This window comes from Erpetoichthys calabaricus, chromosome 2 (assembly GCF_900747795.2).
Source record: "Erpetoichthys calabaricus chromosome 2, fErpCal1.3, whole genome shotgun sequence".
NCBI lineage: Eukaryota > Metazoa > Chordata > Cladistia > Polypteriformes > Polypteridae > Erpetoichthys > Erpetoichthys calabaricus.
The window spans coordinates 318,245,543-318,271,635 of record NC_041395.2 but is presented as its reverse complement, the minus strand read 5'-3'; the positions used below and the strand labels follow the sequence as shown (position 1 = coordinate 318,271,635).

The 26,093-nt window shown below is 39.4% G+C and overlaps 1 protein-coding gene across 2 annotated transcripts in view; it reads right to left on the bottom strand.

Annotated features, from left to right (window-relative positions):
- Positions 1–26,093, bottom strand: part of LOC114647267 (broad substrate specificity ATP-binding cassette transporter ABCG2-like) — a 91,660-nt gene that overhangs the window by 17,677 nt on the left and 47,890 nt on the right. For both annotated transcript variants that reach the window (XM_028795922.2, XM_028795923.2), the window contains exons 3-12: positions 24,733–24,792; positions 19,462–19,576; positions 14,153–14,305; positions 13,242–13,399; positions 9,247–9,398; positions 8,363–8,485; positions 7,999–8,279; positions 4,521–4,603; positions 1,454–1,543; positions 600–724 (exon numbers count right to left, since the gene is read on the bottom strand). In XM_028795922.2, coding sequence (XP_028651755.1) covers positions 600–724; positions 1,454–1,543; positions 4,521–4,603; positions 7,999–8,279; positions 8,363–8,485; positions 9,247–9,398; positions 13,242–13,399; positions 14,153–14,305; positions 19,462–19,576; positions 24,733–24,792 — 1,340 coding nt within the window. The remainder of the gene's footprint in view (positions 1–599; positions 725–1,453; positions 1,544–4,520; positions 4,604–7,998; positions 8,280–8,362; positions 8,486–9,246; positions 9,399–13,241; positions 13,400–14,152; positions 14,306–19,461; positions 19,577–24,732; positions 24,793–26,093) is intronic.

The following is a 26,093-nucleotide window of genomic DNA, read 5'->3' as shown; positions in this document are numbered from 1 at the left end:
AGATTAGGCTAAAGGGTGACAACAAAACTGACAGTATCTGAGCCACCATTGATTAGTATTGCACCAGGGATAAACTCCGCTTATGTGATTGTGAGCCTAAGTGAGTGGATTTGGAAAGGAAATAAATGAATGAGAATTTAACAAACAAGGGGACACCATTCAGTCCATTTGTTGTCCATATTGTTATCTAGATTTTACCAGCTTCTCACACAGATCATCTTTCAAAACTGTGTTTGTTTCCTTGGTAAAATGCCTAGTGAGGATCACCATACCAGAAGATCTATCCTACGCATTACTGAATTATTTACAAACACATATGCTCACACGCCGGAATTAATGTTGAGTCATCAATTAACATGAAAACTGGGTTGAATGAAACCCATGGAACACAAGAGTGCACAACATGGACTGTAAGGGGGTGGGGGGCAGTATTTAATACACATCCTTGAAGTTGTACAGCAGACATGATATAGAGAGTGAAAGGTATAATATAAAATTTAGCTTAGTTGTTGGTTACAAAGTTGTGGAGTGTAACCTCAATAATAATGCACTCTTATAATGTACTGGTTATTCTCACCACCCTCTCCAAAGTTACTCACCTATCATCCAGTATGTGATGATTGTGAAAATAATTCCTGGCAGTGTCCTCATTGGGATTAGATCCCCTATAAGGATTGCAATGAAGTAAGCAGACAGTCTGTAGTATCCACTGATGTACTGGTGTCTGAAAGTGAAAAGAGAAGACCACTAGTCAGCCAACATGGACCTAAAACCACAAACACCCACCATTCTTCCAAAAACCTGGTGAAATTCACATTTGATTCAGTGTATTAAAAAAATGCATTAAAAGAAAGTACACCCATATCCCCCAACTTTGAAGCTGGCTGTATTTACCTTTTACATCCTTGGTCAAGAACTTACTTTTCATTAATTTTCAATTTCATGCGGTTTGCTCTATTTACTTTCTTCTTTTTTGAAACTCAATGGCCATTGCCATCCTCCTCAACCCCAGATCATTTTTCTCTTGCTCACTTGGCAGGTAAGGCATTGCCAAAAATGAGCCACAGAATTCAAGACACAACCATCAGTTGTATTTTATCTTGCCTTATTAATGCAGTAAAAAGCCTTTTCTCTTTAACCATTACATAAAGGCTTTGAACCTTTAAAAGATTAAAATTAAGGTAGAAGTAATTTCTATTAGCAGCAGTAATTGTTTATAAATTACACTACTGGCTAGAATGAAAACCTGTAGCCATTGCAAGCCTCCAGGGCCTGAGTTTGACACCCCTGACCTAAAGAGTCAATATTCTTGGTATTCATCCTTTTTAGATCCATTGTTAATTCAATGCACTCACTGCTCCGAGGCGGCCACTACTTAAATATATGGCTAGAAAAAAAAGCGAAGAGAAACAGCCTGGCAATAGAATGTTTTACAATTTTATATCAAACCTACATGAACAGCTTCTTGTCCCTGATGAACAGCTCAATGGCAGAAACACTGGAAAAGCACTGATTGGTGGTCAAGAAGAACATGGATCCCACCCTACAAAAGAAAATGAAAATGATAAATGAACTCGGCTCAAATTTCCCACAACACAGTTTTTTGTGGCAGCTGCTGGTTATCATAGCCTCATTGCAAAGAAGCTGGACAGCAATGGAGTTTAAACCACTGACGTCCTTTGATGCTGAGAGAGGAATCAAAGGTGATCTGCATGAACTGAAGTTTAATAAACCCTGGGTATACCGTGAAAAGCAACATCTGAGTCAGCATTTAATAACACTAGAGATGGAATCTTAGAGATCTAAGAAAACTAGAGCTCAATTTGAAGGCCCAGGTTCTCCAAGAAGAAATTCCATCTATGGGAATTACAAAGTGACAGCAAAAATGCTCACTGTTACGACTGGCAGTCCCGATGCACAATTTTAAGAATTTCTTTATAAGGGGAAGGAGCCTTCTTATGGGTAGATGCTCCATGAAAGGACCTACCCAACCCAACTTTAATAAATCAATAAAGTTAGCAGTCAGGCATCACTACCAAATGGGCAAAAAAAAAAAATAGTAGTTAGCAACCGAAGGCTGTTCCTGAATAAGCTGACAAAAATGGGAGTAGATTCATACCTGGTGGCATGGATCATGGACTATTTTACAGACAGACCTCAGTATGTGCGTCTTGGGAACTGCAGGTCTGACATTGTGGTCAGCAGCACAGGAGCGCCGCAGGGGACTGTACTTTCTCCGGTCCTGTTCAGCCTATATACATCGGACTTCCAATACAACTTGGGAGTCCTGCCATGTGCTAAGGTTTGCTGACGACACTGCTATTGTGGACTGCATCAGGAATGGGCAGGAGGAGGAGTATAGGAACCTAATCAAGGACTTTGTTAAATGGTGCGACTCAAACCACCTACACCTGAACACCAGCAAAACCAAGAAGCTGGTGGTGGATTTTAGGAGGACCAGGCCCCTCATGGACCCCGTGATCATCAGAGGTGACTGTGTGCAGAGGGTGCAGACCTATAAGTACCTGGGAGTGCAGCTGGATGATAAATTGGACTGGACTGCCAATACTGAACTCTGTGTAAAAGAGGACAGAGCCGACTATACTTCCTTAGAAGGCTGGTGTCCTTCAACATCTACAATAAGATGCTGCAAATGTTCTATCAGACGGTTATGGCAAGCGCCCTCTTCTACGTGGTGGGTGTGCTGGGGAGGCAGCATAAAAGAAGAGGGACGCCTCACGCCTGGACAAACTGGTGAGAAAGGCAGGCTCTATTGTAGGCACGGAGCTGGACAGTTTGACATCTGTGGCAGAGCGATGGGTGCTGAGCAGGCTCCTGTCAATCATGGAGAATCTACTGTATCCACTAAACAGTATCATCTCCAGACAGAGGAGCACCTTCAGCAACAGACTGCTGTCACTGCCCTGCTCCACTGACAGACTGAGGAGATCGTTCCTCCCCCACACTATGCGACTCTTCAATTCTACCCAGGGGGGTAAACGTTAACATTATACAAAAGTTTTTGTCTGTTTTACCTGCATTTTTATCACTCTTTAATTTAATAGTTTTTTTATCAGTATGCTGCTGCTGGAATATGTGAATTTCCCCTTGGGATTAATAAAGTATCTATCTATCTAATAATACTCTCCTTATATCCTATAGGATCCTATTTCTTTCCCTCTCGATGCAATCATATAAAATTAATTTATTTTTAACTTTACTGCCTGTCGGCTGGCAATTTGCATAATGGCACATACTGCAAAACTTTGCAAAATTAACAAACAGAAGTTATCTTCTTATATAACCTTTTTATATTAGCCCAGTACCAACTTCGGTCACTTTTAAATCGTGCCTGAAAGCATGTCTTTTAATCTTAGATTTTTTAAACTTGTATGCAAGTATTTATTTATTGTATTTATATATATATATATGTGTGTGTGTGTATTTGTGTATTTATGGAAGCCGTACAGCACTTTGGTTGACTTCTGTTGTTTTAAATGTCCTCTATAAATAAAACTGACTGGACTTCTTTTGGCTGCTGCTAGAAGAATCTCATGGACCTTGTGTGTTCTTTATGAAATCCCACTTAGTTTGCTTACATTAGGTGGTTTGCACCTTCTCCTGTGTTTTGCAGGTTTTTCCTGTTCTCTCCAGTCTACCTCTTACATCCCAAAGATGTGCATGTTAGGTAAATTGGATCAGTACGAGTAAACCCCTGAAGGGGCTGGTTCCCACCTTACAATGCATTTGGAATAGGCACTCGCTTCCTGTGACCCTGATCTGAATAAACAGGTTTGAAAAAGTCGATGGGCAGATTTTCTATTTACTACACACACAAGACCTCAGTACAGTTTGGATAGGAAGATATTTCATGAAATGATGGCATTTCATGGTATTTTCTGAATTAATTCTGTTGATGGTGGATTTGCTTTTCTTCCAGGTATGACAGCACATTCTCCACAGAAAACAATGCCTTTGCCATTAATCCCTTTGTGTATAGTTTTATAGAGACTAAATGTCAATAAAAACTACAGCCCTTGGTACTATCAGTAGATATCTCTCTTGCTAAAAGTTTCCCACTCCTGATCATCAGCGGTCTAATGGCCCACTTCTGGCCCACAGATTCTTTCCAGTGCTTACGGTATGTCCTATTAATGACACTATATAAAATGAACACAGTTTGACAAAATGTTTCTCCACCGGTTCACAACCAGAACACCAATCCCCCAAATTTTTTTTTTTAATTTTCAGAATTCCAATGAAAAAATATAAGCTTTTAGTTTGTGGGCACTGCCACCGTTACCAATACTTCTAGGAGGCTGAAATTTATCCTCCTTTCTCTTTAAAGTTAAGTTCATCCATTTAAAGCTTAAATCTTTCCATGTTAGAGGCTCCCACCCCTTATGCCCAGTAGATGTGTCCCCACCTACTCTTCACAAGTTTAAACACACATTAAACCTTCAGTCTCCAACACCCTGAAGCTGACAAAATAAAAAGATACTAAGAGATCAATCCTGTACCTGTTCTGGATTCCACTTGGGTCCAGCTTCACGCCAAAGAAGATAGCACCAACAATAAGTCCCAAAACAATTGTTACAACAATCTGAAAAAAGAAAAGTCCACTGTGTTACTGTCAGAAAATTATCATTAAATGAAAAGTGATCTTCTGGAAAGACACTCTCACAGGCCTGCTTTACACCTGGCATTAACATCCATTTTGTATCTGGATATAATTTAGGTAGATCAAGAAGCAGCATCTCTTTCTATACAGAAAATTGAAATCTGCTTGTTGCTCAGCACAGTAGGATTAATGGCTCTAAGAAATAAGTGCTCTCTGCTGGGGTGCTATTTTCTTCTATGATATGTGCATCAGCATTCTGAGCATTTTGTTTGGTCTGGTTGCCTGGTCATTACTAAGCTGGATGACTCGCCGTGACAGTATAAAGATAAGCATTGTGCACTTTCTGTGTGTTCAAATTTACGGATATTTTCAAGGAGAAAATTTTACCATTTGTGTGTTATTTTATTTCTGTCTTACTAGCTCTGAGCACTTTTTTGCTCTTGACTACAATTCCCATTTCATGTCCTTTGTATTGTTAAATGTTCCTTTTTTTGGCTTTCTGGCATTGACCTTTGCTAGTTTTCAGACTTTGACCCCTCACCTATTTCTAATAATAAAAAAAAAAATCGTACAGTTGTCATCATCCTGTTAAGTCAGCACACTATTGCAGAGAGATTCTATCTTCTTCTGAGAAAAAAACAATGAATGTCTCCTTACATATATTTGTTTCACCTAAATGTCAGTCCTGTATCTTGCTAGGAAACAAAAATTTACAATTCACACATTTTACTTAGTAGCCACCTACTCCACGCATTACGCATCTTACCGATGGCCCGCAGAAGGTTCAGCAGAGCCCTACCCAGTCAAACAGTAAAAATTCAGCTTGGAACGGCAATAGAAAAAACATTTTGTACTTGGCTTCATTAGTGGAAAATTCTAGGACTTTGAGTTATACAGTTAAAACCCACTGTTGAGCCCTAATAGGGAACTGGGACAACTGTCTACAACTGAAACTGTTGCCACTTCAGGAGTGCACAAAGTGGCATTTAAAAAAAAAAAACTCATCTACTCCCAATGTACATGATATATACAAGAGTGCACTTCAACAGTCGTAGATTAGAATATGTTTAACTCCAATGTCATTGTCTACATTTGAAGAAAGTATGTTAATTAAATCAATGTTAATGTACGAAAAAGGCAATAAAGTGCAGTTAAAAGAAATTTACAGATTTAAAATTAAACCACAACATTTACAAATTTTCTCATTCCAATGGGGAGATGAAAATCATTATGTAGTATTAAAATAATGCAAAATGTGCAGAAACAACTTTAAAGCCAATGATAATGAGTTTTATAAAAGTGTGTTCTAGGTCAATTGATCTAAACCAGTCCATTTGTCACTTTTGCCTTATTTCACACTTTTGCCTTATCCTATTACTAGTGTGCTGTCATGTACGTGAGCATCGGGCATGCCTCACGGGTGTGGGTTCAACTAAAATTATGGGGAAGGTTTTTGGTGTGACTCTACCAAAAATGCAATTTCTGTTTACTCTAGAATACAAAAGGACTTTCCAGCTTCACCTATTCTATACTTAACAGCCTTCACACAAGTAGTCCTTGTTCACTTCGGACCCGACTTCAGACAAAGATGGGTCTTCTCCCTTTGGAATTCATCATCTGGCTGCAAGAGCCCAACAAGATGTTATACTTGATTTATTAGATGAAAATTTCATCAGCTTACCCTTTCTACAACTCGGGCATTAAACAGGGTTGACTCTGGAGCCCCACCCTTCTTTTGTCTCTTTCTCGTGTCTTTACAGTGCCCAGTTTGGCTAATGTAGGGTTAGTGGAGGACAGGGACAGAAGTATATGGAATCGCTTCGGGAAAACCTGAAGGTGTGGTTAGGAACCAGTGGGCTGACAAAACATCTATTTAAATCTTTTAATTGCTTAACATGGTAGATTAAGTAGTTACCACTTTCAGAGTTAAAGCTGATAAAAGTTGACTCCTAAACCCAAGGCTGTGGAATCGAAGTTGGAATTATTGGGTTACTGGAGACAGAGTTGGAAAAAATATACTGACTGACTACATGTAAATATAATGTGTTAAAATTTCCAATTTCACATATACTGTACTAATTCAATGAAATACTTTTTTCTTCTAGATACTTTTTGATAAAAGTATAGCTTTTTTTTTACTTTTGTAAAATTAGTCCATTTAATGTTACTCAGTGTTTGTAAACCACAATAACATTGCTATAGCCTTTAAACCTGAACTTTAACAGATCAGAATGCTACAAAGTAGCCTGATGATTCATGTTGGCAGTAATGAACAGACTTGTATATGGTCTATTGTATGATTTCAATCAACATATTAAATATATTAGTCAAATTACAAATACAGAAATTGAGTTGGATTTGTTGCCGATGGTTCCGTGTACCAACTCCACAGCTCTGCTAAAACCACAATTCTTCTATTTCACATTTCCTAAACCATGCATGCCAACTTGCAATTTCAAACCAACCTAGTTTTAGAGCAGGAGTGCGCATTTGTATGTTAGTGGACCTTAATATGGACTGCTGCCCTGCCCAGGGCTGGTTCCTATCTTGTATGTGACACTGTCAGAATAGGATCTGGCCCTCTTCAACTCTGAATTGGATTTAGCAGGTTGGAGAACATTATGTTCATCCAATACAATCCTGTTTTTCTGGTGTATTCCCTTCTGAGGTAACAACAAAAACATTTAAAAAACCTGAGCCTTGAATTGCAAATTAGATTCATGTTAAATTGGGAGTATCAGATTCAAAATGGTTATTTTAATAGTCTATTGATTCATTAATTTATTGAACCTGCTTAATTCAAGCTTGAACTAAGAAAGCCTATCCCACCAGTATCAAGTGCAGAGAGCACATTCCGTAGAACACTGGACTGATCTATAGACACCAGCCAAACTAACCCAAATGTCTAAACTGGTCTAGTGTGTGACAGAAAGTGTCCTGTAGTGGATTGGTGTCCCTTGTAGACCTGGTTCCTGTTTTGCACTAAGGATGGCTCAAGCAGTCTTCTATCCTGGACTGGAATATCAGGGCCAGACCATAAATGAACACCACCAAGTGCTTGGACTCCCTAATCACCCAAAATGCACTTTTAACTGTAAAAGCCTAATAAACAAAGGACTTTTATACACACATACTTTACTTTTATCCTGCAAGATATAGAACAAACAATTAGGCTACGATTCCAGCTGCAAATATTGATCTTATCATTTACACTTGATGTTTGGCTGTGAATGTATTGATGCATCTTTCCATTACTATTTCCAACGTTGGATCATAAAACCCAGTCACCTTTACAAAACATATAATTTACAGCTCTAAAAAAGACAATGACTGCACGCTGTTGCCTGGCTATCAGTTGAACATACAAGTTGACATACCTGTGCAACTGAAGCCTGAGGGTTCCGAATCAGATTTTTAAAAGCACGATTGATCACCCAGTAGAGCTGAGTTGCGAATGAAGTGGAGTAGGTGATGGACTGCATGAACTTCCTCTTCTTAGATGGCGGTCGAATGGCTTCAATGGCCTTTAGAGCTTCCATCGTTTCAGCATGAACCTCTGACTTGAGGTATTCTTCATGCAGCTTCTGCACAATGGTCTTATCAATGCGCTCAACATCTTCTATGTTGATTGCAGCATCATTGTCTTCATCTGCCTTCACTGCAAAAATAAACAAAGTGTTCTAGCATGTTCACACACAGACGTCTGAGCAACATACTAACAAAAAATTTGAAGAACCATACCTTGCTTGACCTGTTCATCATTTTCTATTGCATAATCTTTGCTTGCAGTCACAGCTGTGGAATCTCCATTGATAACATCCAAAAAGAAATCTGCAGGATTGTTGAAGGATTCACACTCATATCCTTGTGTGACGCAGAAGACAGAAACAAGAGAGAGAGGTGCTTTAATATGCCATAATAACCAAAGATCTCTTCTTTTTATGTGTAGAATTGCCAAGTGTTAACACCTCAAAGGGTTACTTTTGGGGCTTTGTGGGCATGTACTCTGAGAGGAATGCAAATTTGACAGACAGGTTGAAAAAAGAGATAGATTCATTTAGAAATATTTATGTATAACTTGCAAACATTTATAGAATTTCACATGAACTGTGTATAAAATTCATCTTGCAGTACATATAGCAGACATTCTTGGGGTGTCTATAATAATGTTTAATGACCTACAGATATTAAAATCCATCCATTCTTCAATCCTTCCATCTGAGAAGCTCAGGGCAGACTAGGATGAAAGGCAGGAACCAACTCAGTTAATCCAATGTAGAACACATCTGGCGATTAAGGAATTACTATGTAGCTTTTATTTAAATGTATTCTCATAAAATGTACATTTTCCATTATGGATGCACAATACACTCATTACATACAGCACCTGGCAGTTGAAAAACAAAAAGCAGAATACAGTATATACTGTATAAAGTATAAATATTGTAAATATTTAAATAATAATATAAATATTGTACAGACTTTTGCAGTTTTTCAGGTACTTAAGGCTGCAACTATTGGAAAAGTAAACCAAGATAAAGGAGAAAATATGACAAAATGGGGTGGCTGGTTTTCAAAAGTATGTTGGCTGACATGCTCGACTTTCCAGGAGTTTTTGTACCTACCAATAGAGCGGAAATACTGCAGTGCAGAACGGGAAGGTCCATGGTACATCATCTTCCCAATGGCCAGCAGTGTCAAGCTGTCAAATAACTTGAATATAGAGTATCGTGGCTGGTGAATGGAAAATATAATTGTTCTTCCTCTTCGTGCAAGTCTGGATAAATAAAATTAAATGAAAAAAAGTTAAGTCACTTAATCAGGAAATACTACAGGCTATCTTAAGTGCTAAAGAACATGTTTTAGGCCTCTACTTTATCATGGTGCCAGAGAGTGGACACAAGTCGATTGGACATGCAAATATGAATTTCACTGGATATGTGACTTGCGGCCCACAACTCACATTGGCAGTTTAATACCCCCCTTGCAAGTCCCTATACAATGCTTATTTTGCTAGACTGTGTAGCTGCCTAGTGGCTAAAGTGATCAGCCTCCAATGTTTCATTGAGTGCATTTACATGCACACACAAAACTGAAACAAGGTGAGTAACCCAGTTAAGGCAGAAACCAGGTATCTTAAGAAATCTGTTTACATGTGAGAGGCCAATTATGGAATTCTTCTTTGAGAAAACGCTCTAATGTCATTAAACTGCGCAAAATACAATTAAACATCATCAGCTGCCATAAATATGAACCAAGCGTAGAGTCTGCGAGATGTTCCTTCTTTATAAATACTGTCCCCTTTGTACATCCCAGCCCTGAGCCTTTGAAGATTCAACATATGGACAATAGCTGCTGCGTCACCCAATCACAGAGTTTCAACATATCAAGAGCAAATTACTGGATTAAAGCTTTAATAAAATTCTGTTACCAGATTGCAAATAGCACACTCTTTCTTTTCACCTTGGCTGTGTGATTGAGCCCTGCAAATGAGTGGAATGCCAGTATGACTGCTTCTTGTCTTATACCCAGTGCTGCTCGGATAATTATAACCCAGGCTATTCGTAACTTTGAAAAGTAACTGGACTGTGTTATGCATTATACTTTTAACCCACAAGCACCAACACATCTCCATAATGTTGTGCTGCTCAGCTTAGCACTGTACGTTCAGCTCATCAACATAAATTTAGCAATTTCTGAAATACTGAAAAAGGTTATTTCACCCAGGAGAAGAAATAATATAATCACCTAGGCATTTGTCTCAGGAAATTTCGTTTTGTACGCTGCCATTGTTTTCTACTGTACCTGCTGGTAGCATGAAGCAAATACATGCACAGGTGAACACAATGCACAGACTACAAAATCATTAACTGTAACCCGGTCAAGGGTTTACATGGCCAAATAACCAGGTTACTTGCAGAGAAATCTACGTGTTTAGCCTAATTTCTCAGAGATCGATGTCCTGGTTTCTCTAACCACAATAAGGGTTGACATGGTATTTCAGAAACCAGGCCTCTGTTAATAATCAGGTTATTAAAGCATATATATGTAAAAAGCCCCCAAACAAGCTGCATCACTTGTCAGTAATCACACTATAGAAAAGTATACAAAAAATATATTTCTTCTCATTAGTAGCTGGTTTGAATAAAAGTAAATTTAAATGTAACAAAAGACTTTATGTGCAAACTGCTCATTGCAGTAAGAAAATATGGGTTCTATGGTGCAGTGAAGACAAAGGCCCTAAAGGTATTGTATATGTTATCTGACAAATTCAGTACATTGGTGTAATACAATACAGGTGGACAAATTAGCATAAATGTTTTACAAAGTTAATATCAAGGGCCTATCATGGGATAGGGCCAGCTTTACCTTCAGAGAAGCTTCACCACTTGTCACTTGCAACTCATACAAGTCCTATACTGTTTATAGGGGGATACTGCACTATACTCCAAGACAAAAGGCCTCCAGTTCTTTGAGGGATTAATGAGGTGGACATCTAGAACTTCCCTTAAGGGTTCAGTGACGTTTGATCTGATGACAGGGGGAAACATAGGTGAATTTGGGAGTTTGCTTTGGTGATCGCCAAACCACCCTTGGTTTAGATTAATACACTGTATAGATGAATTAGGGGAACATCTGGAGAGAACAGTATCTGCACCATAGCATGCAAGTGGTCCTGTAAAACAGCCTCATGTTCATTTGTCAACCATGCAGAGTAGTCATGAGAGCTAATGACTCCCACAAGAGTGCTGCCTATGCCATTATCGATCCTCTGCCATATTTAACAGCTGACATCAGAAAGAGTTCTTTCAGTTTTCTTAAAAAGAAAAAATGTTCATCTTTTTACATTTGGCTAAGATAGCCTTATGTACGAGGGTTGTCTGGGTTCCGCGCGGAATTTTATCATTTGTCGATTGTCAGCCTGTCGAAACCTGTTCTGCTGTGTAGAGGGATTATTCAAGTGGTTGCATGTTTTTGTTCAGATGTTTTGCTCCCTCTTTTCCTTCAGAATGAACACGAGAAACAAACAAACTGAGAGTGCGCAGCCGGCGCTAGCGGCGAAGCTCCCGACTCCGTGCGTGCGTGACTTTCGAGTGATGATTTTTTACGACTTTTCTGATGGTTTAACAACTAAAGAGTGCTGCCAAAAACTTTCTCGCATCTTCAAGAAGAATGCTCCAAAGAAGACGATGGTTTTTAAGAGGTTCCAGCGCTTCAGCACAAGCCACTTCAACTTTGACGATGAAGAACGTGAACCGAAACCGCGAAGTTCGACTGATGGCAGAAATGCTGATCATGTGAAGGAGTTCCTGGAAGAAGATGGTCGTGTGACCATCAGGAAAATTGCCCTGGAACTTGGGATGACCCGGTATGCTGTCGACACCATCATTCGACGAGATCTTGGCTTTACAAAGAAATGTGCCCGATGGGTTCCAAGGCTGCTGACTTTGGAACAAAAGCAAGCTCGCGTGGAATGGTGCAAGTTTTTCCTTGACAAGTTCAACAATGGCCAATCGAGTGTTTTGCGGCGTGGGTCAGAAGAGCCCAAAAGTGCATTGATGTTGGCGGTGAATACTTGGAAAAAGTTTAAAAAGGATTGAAGTACATGAGAAAAATAGAAAATAATATCCTTGGCTACTTATTTCGAGTGATTCCGCGCGGAACCCAGACAACCCTCGTATCAGTTGGGAAATAAGACAAAACACACAGCCGGCCAAAGAAGCATTGGATAGATGTGTTAAGGGAGGACATGTTGCACATGAACATTGCCCCCGAGGACACCTTTGATTAGGTCAGGTGGTGAAAGGCGTGCAAACATGCGGACCCTGCACCTACAAGGGACAAAGGCTAGGTCAAAGGAAAAAAAAAGGTTTCTAAACACCAGCTTTATGTAGCTCACAATGCAAAGTTTTTATTGAGAGCGGAAAACTGAAGTGCTGGTTAAGTTCTGTGGTGAATTTCAAGGATGTTCTTTTGTGGTATTTAGTAAATGTAACTGAAGTGCTTGCCTATCATTGTTGATGAACCTCAGCTTGTGACTATGGTTTCTTCTTCCTGATGCAGTCTGCCCATGTTTGGCATACATTATGATGTCAATATTGTTCTACCTGTTCACCTTCAAATATTAAACCATTCTATAGTTTATGCAATGGTACACTTGTAATTCGGGCACTGATTAATTGGCCTCTTATAATGAGTTTTAAAAGCAACAGGAGACAACTAATAGAGCTGTAAAGTACTTAGAATCAGACCCCTTTTATAGTGAATATATACAATTAATAGGCAACTCAACTGTCCTGCTGGAATTTACTTATTTTACTCCTTTTTTATTTGGTGTTGGCTGTTTTGTCCACCTCCTATATATCTAACATCAATGTGGACACAAACTTGATGTTATATAGCACCTGCCTTCTTTAGTGAGCACTCTACATTTGGGTTTTACAAATCCACTGCGTTTGTTGTTGTTTCTAAAAATGGGGTAAATGTAGGAGTCTGTGGTGGGAATGAACCAGCAAAATTGTGAGTTACAGCATCATATTTTATGTGCCTAAAAACAGATGCTGGTCTTAGTTTCTCATTTATCCTTTCCCAGATTCTTACACTTTTGTTTTTCCCTTACCGTTTCAGAAGAATAAGAACAGCTTTCGCCGTGCTGGCATCAAGACCAGTCGTTGGCTCATCCAGAAACAATACAGGAGGCTCTGTGATCAACTCCATCCCGATGTTTGTCCTCTTCCTTTCACCACCAGATACCCCTCGGATTAATTCTGTGCCCACCTGAAGAAACAAAATGTTACAAAGAAAAGGTGTGATCCTTTACAATGGATGAATCTTCAAGGGTTTTTCTCGATTACAAAACCTTGTTTGATTTTTCCAGTTATAGGAACCACATGGGACGAAATGTGCTCAATCTACAATGCAGGGAAATGTTCTGAGGAAACACAATGAGAATCACTAACTTGACCTTCCTTTCCTTTTGGAAATCCAAACAAATGCTTGTTATTTTAAAGGGCTGATTCAACAACAGCAAATGGGAAGCTACTTAGTGGCCAAAGTTGAGGACAAGGGCAGAATGCTTTTTTGCTTTTTTCTGCTCAACAATTCAAAGTGAGGAAAGAAAAACAAAAAACTACAAAAGATGCTGAGGCCCCCATGGCTGCAGGTCCAAAATCAAATAGTTCAGACTGTGGGAAATGAAAATGTCATAAACAAGTGACAAAAGGCATAAGTACACTAGTATTTCACTGATCTACCTTATGATCTCACTTACATTATACAGCGGCCTAAACAATGCACCCAGTTTTGATATAAAAACATGAAATCTTGGTTAGTATAAAAAGTTTCAGTGCAAATGACAGTGAAATCCCACATGTCTTATAAAGTTTTAGTGCCAATAACACTTGCTCATTATTCATCTGTTATGTCCAGAATAATATAACAAAAATATTATAATAAAATAATAGGCATATAAAACAGAGCTGGGCAGAAGGCAAACACAAAAAACACATCAGGCATATGTAGTGTACTCACCTTGGAATTGGCCACTCTTGTCAGCCCGAGTTCAGTGATAACGTTTGACACTCGCTCTTCCTTCTCCTTGAAGGTGATGGAGGACGGGAGCCGCAAGGCTGCTGAGAAGAGCAGATTCTCCCGCACTGTCAGCGTACCCATCACAACATCATCCTAGAGCAGAAAATAAAATTGATGTTCATCTCTGTTTATGCTGCTCTGTACACCATTCATTCTTTTTAGTCACTCACTTTCTCATAGACACCAATTAATCCATTGTCTAATGCACATCCCAAATTAAATTAGGGGCTGGATCTAAGACAACTCTGGATGGATTACTACTCCATTACACTCACTACTTCAGAGTCTCCAAACAACCTAACATGTACATTTTGGAATGTATAGGAATAAAACCAAATGGACACAACCAGAGCAGTGGAGAGGCTAGTAATTAAACCTAAGACTTTGCAACTGTACTGTAACAATCCCTTCATTAACGGTTGTAAGTCCATCATAGGGCAGTTATCTACATTCAGTCACAGCAGACCAGGTTTGAATAATCATTTAGGAAAACCTTAGTGATTGCGTAAAATGTACAGAGCAAGGATTACGGAGCCTAGGGTGTCACCTGGTGTACCTTCAGCCTAATGAATTCTGCATTGTTATATTTTACATAAACCTATAGAGCAAGACACATATGGTGCTACCTCTGTGTTGGTCATCTATACAAATAAGGGAATCTGAAATGATACACTTCATCAGAGTCATTGTTAAATCAAAACCCAAGATTTCTGAAAGGACATGCTATCTACATGTGCTGACTAAGTTCACAGAATAAATCAACACTCCATGTTGTGTGCTTTCTGTGGCATGGTGTGTGCACACATATATAAATATAAAGAACATGAAAAAAAATTAAAACAAAGTATGCTGTATAGCTACGCCATAAGGAAAGAGAATAGAGTGCCAAAACGAAATTACCAATTTTTTTTAAATGGTACATGCAGAGTCAACTCTTGTTGAGAGCAGGTAGAGAGAGAGAAGGATTGAGGGCTGCATATCTGAATAAAAGTAATCAGCTATTTTTATCTTTTCTTTTCTGTAGACATAATACAAAGAAGAATTCCGTTTTCAGGCTTGGTTGCCAATACAAAGTTTTGACTCTTAGCAATTTAAAATTTACATTTTTGTAACTCTCCTGAGTACTGCTGACCATAAGCACTTAATTGTGAGGTTAACTGAGGGTTGCTTACTGAAGTTGTTCAAACAACATGTAAATGTTTTAACATTCCCTGCAATAAACCCTTGTTAACTAACAGTGATGTTTCTCATAGGTGGAGGTTGATTTGTTTTGAACATAGTTTTGTTAAACTTCATTTGCTTTTATGGAATGTTGTTTGATTTTAATAAAATTAATAAAATGTTTAAAAAAGACAAAAAAAAAAAAAATAGTGATGGTGAATCACCAGTGTACAATACTAGTGTTACGGTGCATGCATGATGTCATCAGTATTTTTTGTTTTACAGGCAGATCTTTAAAGTGAATGTGCACATACCACTGATCTGGCTCACAATTCCCATCAGTTGTGATTTTCTTCAAGTCTGAAATGGACTTACTACCAGCGAACAAGGATTTGCTCACTGATGTTTTCCTTATTCATCATGCAAGAACAATACATTATATTATCATAGCAGCACTGAATATGCTTATAATAAAATGTACTTTTTTTTACAATTCCATATTGCTATTGTTTTAAATAGTATAAATACACATAATACTAAACTAATATGTTTATGTTTGTAAATTAAACTGAAGTTGCACAAAACTGAATCTATTATTATTCTAATTTATAACAATTGTGTTTTTCAGCTAAACATTGCTCATGTGGACTATAGCACCTTGACTCCCTGATTAAACTCAACAGATATCAGTCATCAGATACTGGTCACTGACTCTGTTGTGGTGGAAACCGAATCAAAACTGCAAACAAGTCACAAGATTCTTGTTCATTTCTGAATCTTCTTTGCAAAGTACACAGTGTGATATGGACGCTGTATAGTGCCCGACCCGACAGACTCGCACTGCGGCACATGTAAAACACCAAGAACTTGTATTTTTCTTCACCTGTGGGCACACGTCTTCCCCATGAACCACAGGCAATACACAGTCCTAAGCACACAAGTAACAAAAGCACTTTTTCTTCCTCCTTGGCGGTGGCGGCACCACCACCACTCCTCCTCCTCCTCCTCCTCTCCTCCCCCCAACCCCAACCCAGCAACCTTGACCTCCTCTACCCAACAATAGCCCCTGAGTAGTGTCTGCAGGCTCGTTTTGTAGCCCTTCTGGATGTGTTCCAGGTGGTAATTGGCCTAATTAGGCTGCACTTCTGGGTGTGGCTGCATTCCAGCCAACATAGGCTCATTAATGCAGCTCCTCCGGGGGGTGGCCACAGAGCCCAACAGGTCTGAGTCCTGAAGCCCCACACCTGTGGTCCTGATGTAACCCAGGAGGGCTGCCACCACGCGTTCCGGGGAACGTAGAGTGCATCCCATGGCTGCTCCCCCAGATCCAGTGTTGAAGGGGCGTCCCAGCCGGGCATGGGACCCGGCCGCCCATCACAACAGCTTTATCAGTCAAGGAGATCTGTTCTGTACAGTGACACTAAATGAATCTAAAAAGAATAGCAAAGTCGAATTGTTTTCTTTAATGACAAGTTGGACTGATCTCGAAACATAGAGGAACTACATAAGAAAGGGAAGAGCAGGCCATTCTTGCTTAGGAGACTGCATTACTTTAATGTGGGAAGGGCATCCGTCACATCTTCTACAACTCTGTGAAAAAGTGCAATTTTCTATGTTGTGGTGTGTTGGGCTGGTAACATCACCTCAAGAGAAGCCCACCAAATCAGCAAGCTAATTAAAATCGCAGGCTCAGTTATGGGATGCACACTGGACCCCCTGGAGGTGGTAGCAAAGGAGAGAAGTAAAACAAAACTGATTTCCATTATGAACAATGCTGCACATCCTCTCCCTGACACACCAACAATGAGGACTTTCAGACAAATAATTATTCAGCAAAAGTGTATCAAGAAACGCGAAAGGGGCTCCTTTACAACAACAGTAATATGTTTGCACAATGCCTCACTGTGTGACTGTGAGGGCTAAGTCAGAACATTTCTTTCTTTTGTATTTTCTTGCTTTATAGTCATTCCTGTGTGTGTTCAGACGAACGTGTGTATGTATGTATAGTTATTTATTTGCTTATCTATTGTGAAGGCTAGAGGACACCAGTAAGCCCCAAATTCCAAACATGAACACACAAACACAGTCCCGGGTTCAAATAAAGGGGTGTTCTCTCTCTCTCTACCGCACTGTTACGCCTCCAGTAGAGTGTTGCCCTCCTTCCTCTGGTTAAGGAAGCTTTCTCTCTTTTAGCTGGGATGTCCATTCATCCACCTGGAGAGTCTCGATCAGGTATAGCATGTTTCTCTCTTTCAGCCAGGATGCCTGCCTATCCACTTGGGCCTCCCATCTGGCAAAGGAATCTTCCCCTCTCCTGTTCAGGATGCCCATCCATCCTGTGTAGCACTTACACTACTTATTAATGTATTTAAAGAGAATCTGTAAAAAGCCAAAATTCTACCTGGGGTCAAATAAAGTCCTATCTATTTATTTTAATTATCCATTTTCACTATGTTGTCTTACTAATGTCCCACGGTTTAACACACAATTAAAAATTCACAATGGCAGGTTTTGAATTTTTTGATTATAGATTTTCATGTGTGCCTACTCTACTGTTGAGAAATCAAAAAAGTGAAATGAATCGATTTGCTTAAATGAATCAGTAAAGTGAATTGATATACGCTTCACTATTAACTAAACACAGTGATTCAATTGTGCTTGTGTTCTAACCAAGAGTAGAGAAGACTAAAACAAAGAGGTTAACAATGTGTAATGCTAGCAGATAGGGGTAATCGTTTCTATTAGATGACTTTTTTTCAACTGGAAAGCAACAAAATGTGTATCTAAAAGTCACATTACAACAGAATATGCGGGATATATGTAGGCTGTGAAGTCATAATTATTTGGGGTGCTTTGGTTATAGGCTGCGGTGGGCTGGTGCCCTGCCCGGGATTTGTTCCTGCCTTATGCCCTGTGTTGGTTGGGATTGGCTCCAGCAGACCCCCCCGTGACCCTATGTTAGGATATAGCAGGTTGGATAATGGATGGATGGCTATAGGGCATCAGTTGAGCTGGCACCTATGCCATTAACAAGCTGTTTCTTATATAAGGGGTCCTACAGCAATATCTGTGTAACCCATTCTAGAATTTTGCATGAACCCCCTCCTGCTGATGTTTTCAACAGTCCATGGTACAAAGTGCACCCCAACATGAATCTGAATCAGGTTTTGAGCAAAGTGAACTGGTAATGAAATTTTATACACCTCTGTGTAGACAAAAAAAAAGAAAACTCTTTGCATCTGACATTTCACAACTTGGAGCATGTCTAATTCCATCCCTTCCAGCTCCAGTTTATGATACAGACCTTATAAAAAACAAGGTGCCACTACACTAAGGATTAAAGATTAATAAAACACTGACAGAAGGTCATTTTGTACTCTGTTACTTGTTCACTTGCAAGGTTAAATGAGGCCATTAATGCTGGCAGGTTTTGCAGTTTAGGATGATCACATAGTGCCAATAAAAACTACTGTCCTCATCAGAAAACAGCTGCCAGCCACGTCCTTACACCGTAACCATAATCAGTATTGAACTGGAGGGACACAAACATCTCCAGAACACCCCTCCAGGATTAGCCTCTGCACTAAGAGACAGGAAAGGTGGGGGGTATTTGAGGTATACTCTGCCAGGAGTGGATATGATACAGAATAGAGGGCTTGAGTATTAGACTAAAACGACTGTATATATAGAAAATATTTAAAAAAAAAAAAAAAAACTTATTTTCTTATTAAATTCCAAAACTTTTTTGCACCCGTAGATGCCATTAGGCAGTGTGTTTAACTTTAGTGATCTTTGCACTTTTTTTTGGAAACCATTACTTGCGTTTACTGAAGAAAATCTGCCACAGACATGATGTGGCTACACAGTATGGATATATTGGTCAAAATTCAGCTGCCAGCATCCCTAGAATTCTAATGCCTTTCTGAAGGGCAAAAATCTGCAAGGTGCGTAATGCGTCTATCCTGGCTAATGTGTTTACCATAGCTGGCAAGACAGAAGGGAAACGATTATCACAAGGGCTGGTGGATTATGGACAACCTTAGAAAATCGGCAGCTGAGCTTAGGGTTTAGAGCACTCGGACACAGACCTGCACCACGTAACCTGAGATGCACTTGAAGTTGGCGGGTTGTTGTGCACCATCAATAAGCACATCTCCAGTTAAGCCGGATGGATCTTTCCTAGCAGCCAAAACGTCCAGAAGCCTGAAAGAGAAGGACAATCACGATAAATACCTTTTAGAGGTGAGGACCTTTCAGCACATGGTGGGAGGAGAAGCAACATGGAGTTAACAAAGTTAGAGAGTGCCATTCTTTCATGAATTCCACCACCCTGCCCTTGCATTTTATATCGTTCAGTTAGGGCTGCACGATTAATCTTTTTTTTCTCATGATAACGATATTTATGACCCACGATCAGTTAATAAATATCGTCGCGATTTTACAGTATAAAGACCAAACAGTTTTTTATGGGCTGAGTTTACGGATTGGACTGCGTCACTATGACGTTACTGCGTCTAGATTGCAAGCGCTTTCTGAAGCAGTAGAAGTCAATAGCAGCAATAACAGTCAGTCAGAATAAACATATGATGGCGGAGCAACGTGAGGAAGGTGCAGAAGTGCGATCGTTAGTTCCTAAAAAGGGGTCATACTCAGTTGTCTGGAACTATTTCGGTTTCGAGGAATGTGATGTTGATCAGGTACGAGTCTTGTGCAAACTTTGCTCCTGTTCCGTCCAAACGTCCCAAGGTAACACAACAAACCTCATCAACCACCTTAGAAGCCACCACAAAGTACACTATCAAGAATTTCAACGACTGAAGGCACAAACAGCAACAACAAAAAATTACCAGCCATCCACAACACAGACAACAATATCAGGGACATTGTTCAACGCAATACCATATCTGCCTAGCTCGCAAAGACACCGGGAAATAACAGAGGCGATCACGTACCATACAGCCAAGGATATGTGTCCAATAACCACCGTGAGCAGTGAGGGGTTTAAAAAAATGATCGCAACACTTGATAAAAGATATAGCATTCCCTCACGCAACCATTTTTCCAATGTTGCGCTGCCCTCGCTGTATGCGAAATGCCGAAAAGAAATAGAAAGAGAAATTCTCAGGCTCAGCCTTGAATATTTTGCTGCCACGACCGACTTATGGTCAAGCAGAACTGCGGAACCGTATTTGAGCTTGACAGTTCATTTTATTGACAGCGAGTTTGAGATGAAAAGCAAGCTTTTGCAAACTTCGTTTTTCCCACAATACCATACAGCGGAGTTTATTGCAGTGGGCCTCAAAGAAGCGATGTCCGCTTGGGGCTTGGTGGAAGAAAGACTTGTGTGCATCACAACGGACAACGCAGCTAATATGATTAGGGCAGCATCTGTGAATAACTGGCCGAGGCTACACTGCTTTGGTCACAGACTTCATTTAGCCATCGGTAAGTTGTATGTTTTTTTCCCAGATATATTGAAACAATTTGACAATTTAAAAATATTAATTGTTGTTGTTGTTTTAGTGATATTATAATCAGGGGTGCACATAACTGGTACGCATGCGTGGCAAAAATGATGAACGCATAACGTCATTTTGTTACTACAGCGCTTTCGCGTACAAAACAGAAGAGCTCTTGACTGTGACCGTTTTTTGACAGCGTGCGATTAAAATTTCACCTTCACCATTTGTTTTATGTCCTTTCGGTTTAGGTACTGCGTTTATGTTCGAAAAGTGTTTATTCCTCCAACTCAGGACCCTATTCTGCACCGGCGGAAAGCACCATACAAAGTGGTTTCGTTTTGAAATAATTTTTAAATGAGGCGCAGCTGTGCGCATTTTCGGCTACTTTAAGACGGCCAAATGACAGTGCGCTCTTCACCAACAGTCTTTAGTCAGTGACGTTATTTATTAAACGATATTTAAGCGCCACGCACTCACGTGATATTAGATACGTACTCAAATAGCATTTTATTTTATTTCGGTTTTATCACAAAAGAACAACTGATTCTTTCATACCATTTTTAATGAAACGCAATACATTTGTTTAATGCATATTACGCTCAAGACGCAACCTTGTGTTCCGTCAAGTTGCACAATGACGATAAAAACCACAAAACCTAAAGGGAGCGATCTGCACTTATTAAGACCTCGCTGCGGAGTGCGTACCAAATACCAGCTCCTGCTACTCACCTGAGGAACACACTCAAAAAGTTATGTGCACCCCTGATTATAATGACACACTATAATGACAATGAGTCATATGTCTACAGTATAATAATCATCATTTTTATTCTGCTAATCTATCAAATTAGATACATTTAAAAGTTAAAAAAATATTTGATTAGTCAAATACTATTATGTTAATGTTTGTGAACCCAGATGAGTTTAGAATGAGTGTTTATTATTTATTAATAAATGTTTGATAATTGTCTTATGTAGGTGTATATAATTAGTGAAATAAAAAACATTTTTTTTTATTTCTGATCAAAAGTTGCATAAACAACAAGAGTCTTCCTGTGTCTTACTGTTTTTTTTCTGATCATGTTTATTTCCTGAAGAGAATGCCATGAAGGATCCAAGAATTGACCGGGCTGTGGGGCTCTGTAAAAAGTTGGTGAGCTCCTTCTCTTATAGCTGGAAGCGCAAGAGAGAGTTTTTAGCTGCACAAAAGGAGATGAAACTCCCAGAGCACTCACTGAAAACAGAGTGTCCAACAAGGTGGGGATCACGTCAGGCCATGATAGAGAGAATCATCGAGCAGCAAAAGGCCATTGCACATGTCCTGTCCTCTGACAAGAAGTCTCGTCCTCTTATCCCAACATGGCAGGACATGGATGTACTAGAGGCAATCAACAAATCCTTGCACCCTCTAGTTAATTTTACAGATGCACTGTCTGGCGAGAAGTACGTCAGCGTGTCATTTGTTAAGCCAGTTCTTCATCTTTTCAATGCATCAATCTTGAAAGTTAAGGATGATGATACTGACCTGTCAAGAGCAATCAAGTCTAAAATTTTGGAGTACCTACACGAAAAATACAGTGACCCAGACATCCAAGCTCTATTGGACATGGCATCTACGGTGGATCCACGATTTAATACGAGATGCACGGCTGAGGACAACAAAACAACAATTCAATCCAGACTCAAAGCTGAGATGCAGACTTTGGCAATGATGGTAATAACAATGAGCTGCACTGAGATCTATATTAGTGTTTTGAGTCTCAATTAGTTAAATTTGTTCTAAATGCCTTTTTCTGTGTTTAGGTGCCACCCCAAGAAACAGCACAAGAGACCAGCGAGGAGGATGCTGAAGCTGGATGTGCCCCAAAGAAAAAGATGACTTTAGGAAGCTACTTTAAAACTGCTGAACAAGCCTTGCCACCTAACAACCAGAAATCTAGTGTAGCCTGTGAGCAGGAATCTTACTTGCAGTCAAGCTACCTGGATAGTGAGGGGGACCCATTAAAATGGTGGAAAGAACATGAAAAGATCTACCCAAGGCTTTCAAAAGTGGCAAAAAAATACTTGTGCGTACCAGCCACAAGCTTTCCTTCAGAGAGGGCTTTTAGTTCCGGTGGAAATGTAGTTACTTGCTTGCGGTCTTCCTTAAAGCCCGATCAAGTTGACAGGCTTGTGTTCTTGGCCAAAAATCTGTAACATGTTGTAAAAATTTTTTATTCTTATTTGATTTTATTACAAGTTGATGTAAAAGAGGCAGTTTAATTTTATTTATTTACCACAGCTAAGAAAAACTCTCCATTCTAAACATGTTCGGTTTGTTTATTTTTCTTTATTTGTGGCTGTAAAGTGCAATAAGAATACACAAGTGAATAAAAGTTCATTACCAAGGGAATAATCGTCATTATTAATCGTGATAAAAATTTTGAGCAACATAATCGTGATAATCATTTTTTCTGTTATCGTGCAGCCCTACGTTCAGTCATAATCAACAATTTGAACCCTCCATAACAATTGAGGTGATCTGGATTTTTCTCATATTGACACTTGATGAGCTAGCTGTTCACTTCCTTGTAATGTATTCAATGTAAAGCCTACCAAGATGAAACAATTGGCTGTGTATTACACAGGGAGTCCACAGTCAAAACTGAAATTGAACAAGCAGCCTCATCATTTACAGCGGGACTCATTAAAAAGTTAAACCACACTACAGTTCCCAATGTACCCACAACCACCATTAAATATCACCAGCTAAATATCCTCAGCTACCTCACCGAGTGACCTGGACAGAGTAACTTCCTCAGCCTGAGCTCATATTGTACAAATATGAAAAACGTTTTCCCATATACATTATATATCACATGATATATTGCATATATGAGCTCTTCTTGATGGTACACACCCTGAAAGGCACTATATACTACCATAAGATTGACAGTTTAGTGTTCACCATTGCCTCCATATGTGAAAATGATTGAATCCCAATGCTTGACAGGCTCATGTTATAGTTAGACACATGGAAAGCAGTGTCCATCAGCACATGAAGTTAATCTGAAAAGTTCCCCCCTTGAAGATGCTATATACTCTCAAACTGTACCTGGTTCAACAACCTCCATTATTTCCCTACGTTACCCCAAATCCATCACTTCACTAGCCAGTGCTCACACTGAAGAAATATGGAAACTGCCCTGTACATGTTAAATTATGTGGAATGGTGTCCACTTTGAAAGGCACTATATAGGGTCACGAGGGTTTCGAGTCATTTATCATCATTGCCTTCCTATAGCATACAGTGCAAATCCCTTCAGTTGACACATCTCATTACATAGAAATATGGAAACAGTTGTTTGCACATAAATCTATTCTGGATGGTGTCCACATTGTCAGACTGGTAGAAGTTCCCAAGTCATTTGTTCCTTGAGAAATCCTTAACTTACCTGGGTGTACACTTAAATATAAAAGAAGTCTAAAAGGTGCTATATACTGTTATAAAGCAGCTAAGTCCCGCTGGATGGTGTTATATACAGGTTCAGTCTCTCACCACTGCTTTCCTAAGAAATCTTGAATCAGTCAGTTTATTTTCTAGGGCTCACACTATAGAATACAAAACGTTCCCCGTACAAACAGATCCATGTTTGAAGGTGCTACAATTAGGGTTGGTAGTGTGTAAACTACCTTCCCTGAGTGAGTCACTTCAAGTGCCAGACCTTATATAAGTTTTAAAGCGTCTGCACTAACTCCTTGATACCTATAAGTTGCTTTGGATCTGAAGGGGTAGAAGAATTCACAAGAATAAAAAAGAAAAATAATTTTACATATATTAAGGAGTTAGATGCTTGCCTGCCAAACATATCTATGGCCCCAGCCAACAGTGCTGAAAAGAAGAAATTTGATACTTACGAGGACTTGCCACTTCCTGTCGGGCCAAGGATGGCATTGAGCCCAGGCTTCATGATGCCACTGAAAAAGATGAAAAAAAGAAAGCAAAAGTCAATAAATTAAGAACCAGCAGTAAGGCAGGATGGCCCAGAGGTTACCAGTGCCACCTCACAGGTCCATAGGCTTTGAATCCCACCTTGCTCCAAGTCTGTAGGGGGACTCATTTTCTCATTGTGTCTGAGTTTTCTGTAAAACCCCTGCATCTTCACGTTATGCAGGTCACGCTGAATGATGAGATGAAAGTGACAAAGTTTGAGTGTGTATGGGTGTGCATGCCCAAATATGTCCTCCCTCAATGTTGCCAGGACACTGGGATTAGTATAGTAAGAAATGATCACTGTATCCGTGTAAATTAAAAATAAAATGGAATGTGCTGACTGATAACATCACCTGCTCAGGGTTATCCAGGGATCACAGGTGGGGATGGACCCAGCAACCTTGTATTTAATGATTCTACAGCAGGACATGAAGCCCATCTGGCAAAAGACAGATACAAAATGGTGATTCATGTTAAGAAACTGGGAGTTTATCCATCTAATTGTAAATCAACCTGCCTCTCCCTGTCCTTTCTACAATGCTTCCCATTTGTGGACTATTTTCATTTTCTAGAGTTATTTATTTAACACAACTTTAGCAAAAAAAAAACAACAAAAACAAAAACACACACACGTTTTGCTTGTTGTGAGCATAAAACAGGATGCCTTGACAGGTGGATAATGCAACGCAAGTAATGACAGATTTTTTTCCATGGAAGTTTTTGATATTATTTACGTTTGTCCAGAGTTGGTCACCATTGGGTCATGTTCTATCAGAAACTTTGTCCATCCTCCAGAAAAAACAATTGGATAACATATACAAAAATAAAATCATTTTTAGGTGGTGTATTCCTTTAAGTCAGGGGTCTCCAACCTTTTTTCCCCTCCAGAGAGCTACTTTTACAAAATGAAAATGGTCGAGAGCTACTCATGGTTTTCTAACGTTTATTCTCATAGCTTGTTTCAAGCCAAATAAACTGAATAAGCTTGTTTTGCTTGAACATTTACAAAATGTTGGTGTCCACAACTCACATTTTGTATTAAAACATCACAAAAAATATTTAGTTTACCTGCAAATGCATTTTGTATGTCTGTATGCATTTTTCTAGTGTATCTCACACTACTGAGTTAAAACATGAATGCTGTCAAAACAAAACAATGCAATTCCAAATATACAGATATGACTTATTCATTTGTCATTTTGTTACATGTCACCGTTTCACATGTCCAGTTGCATGTGTGATGTGTTTTTTAGTTAGTCAGATGACTGGCACTGCATGGAGTCAA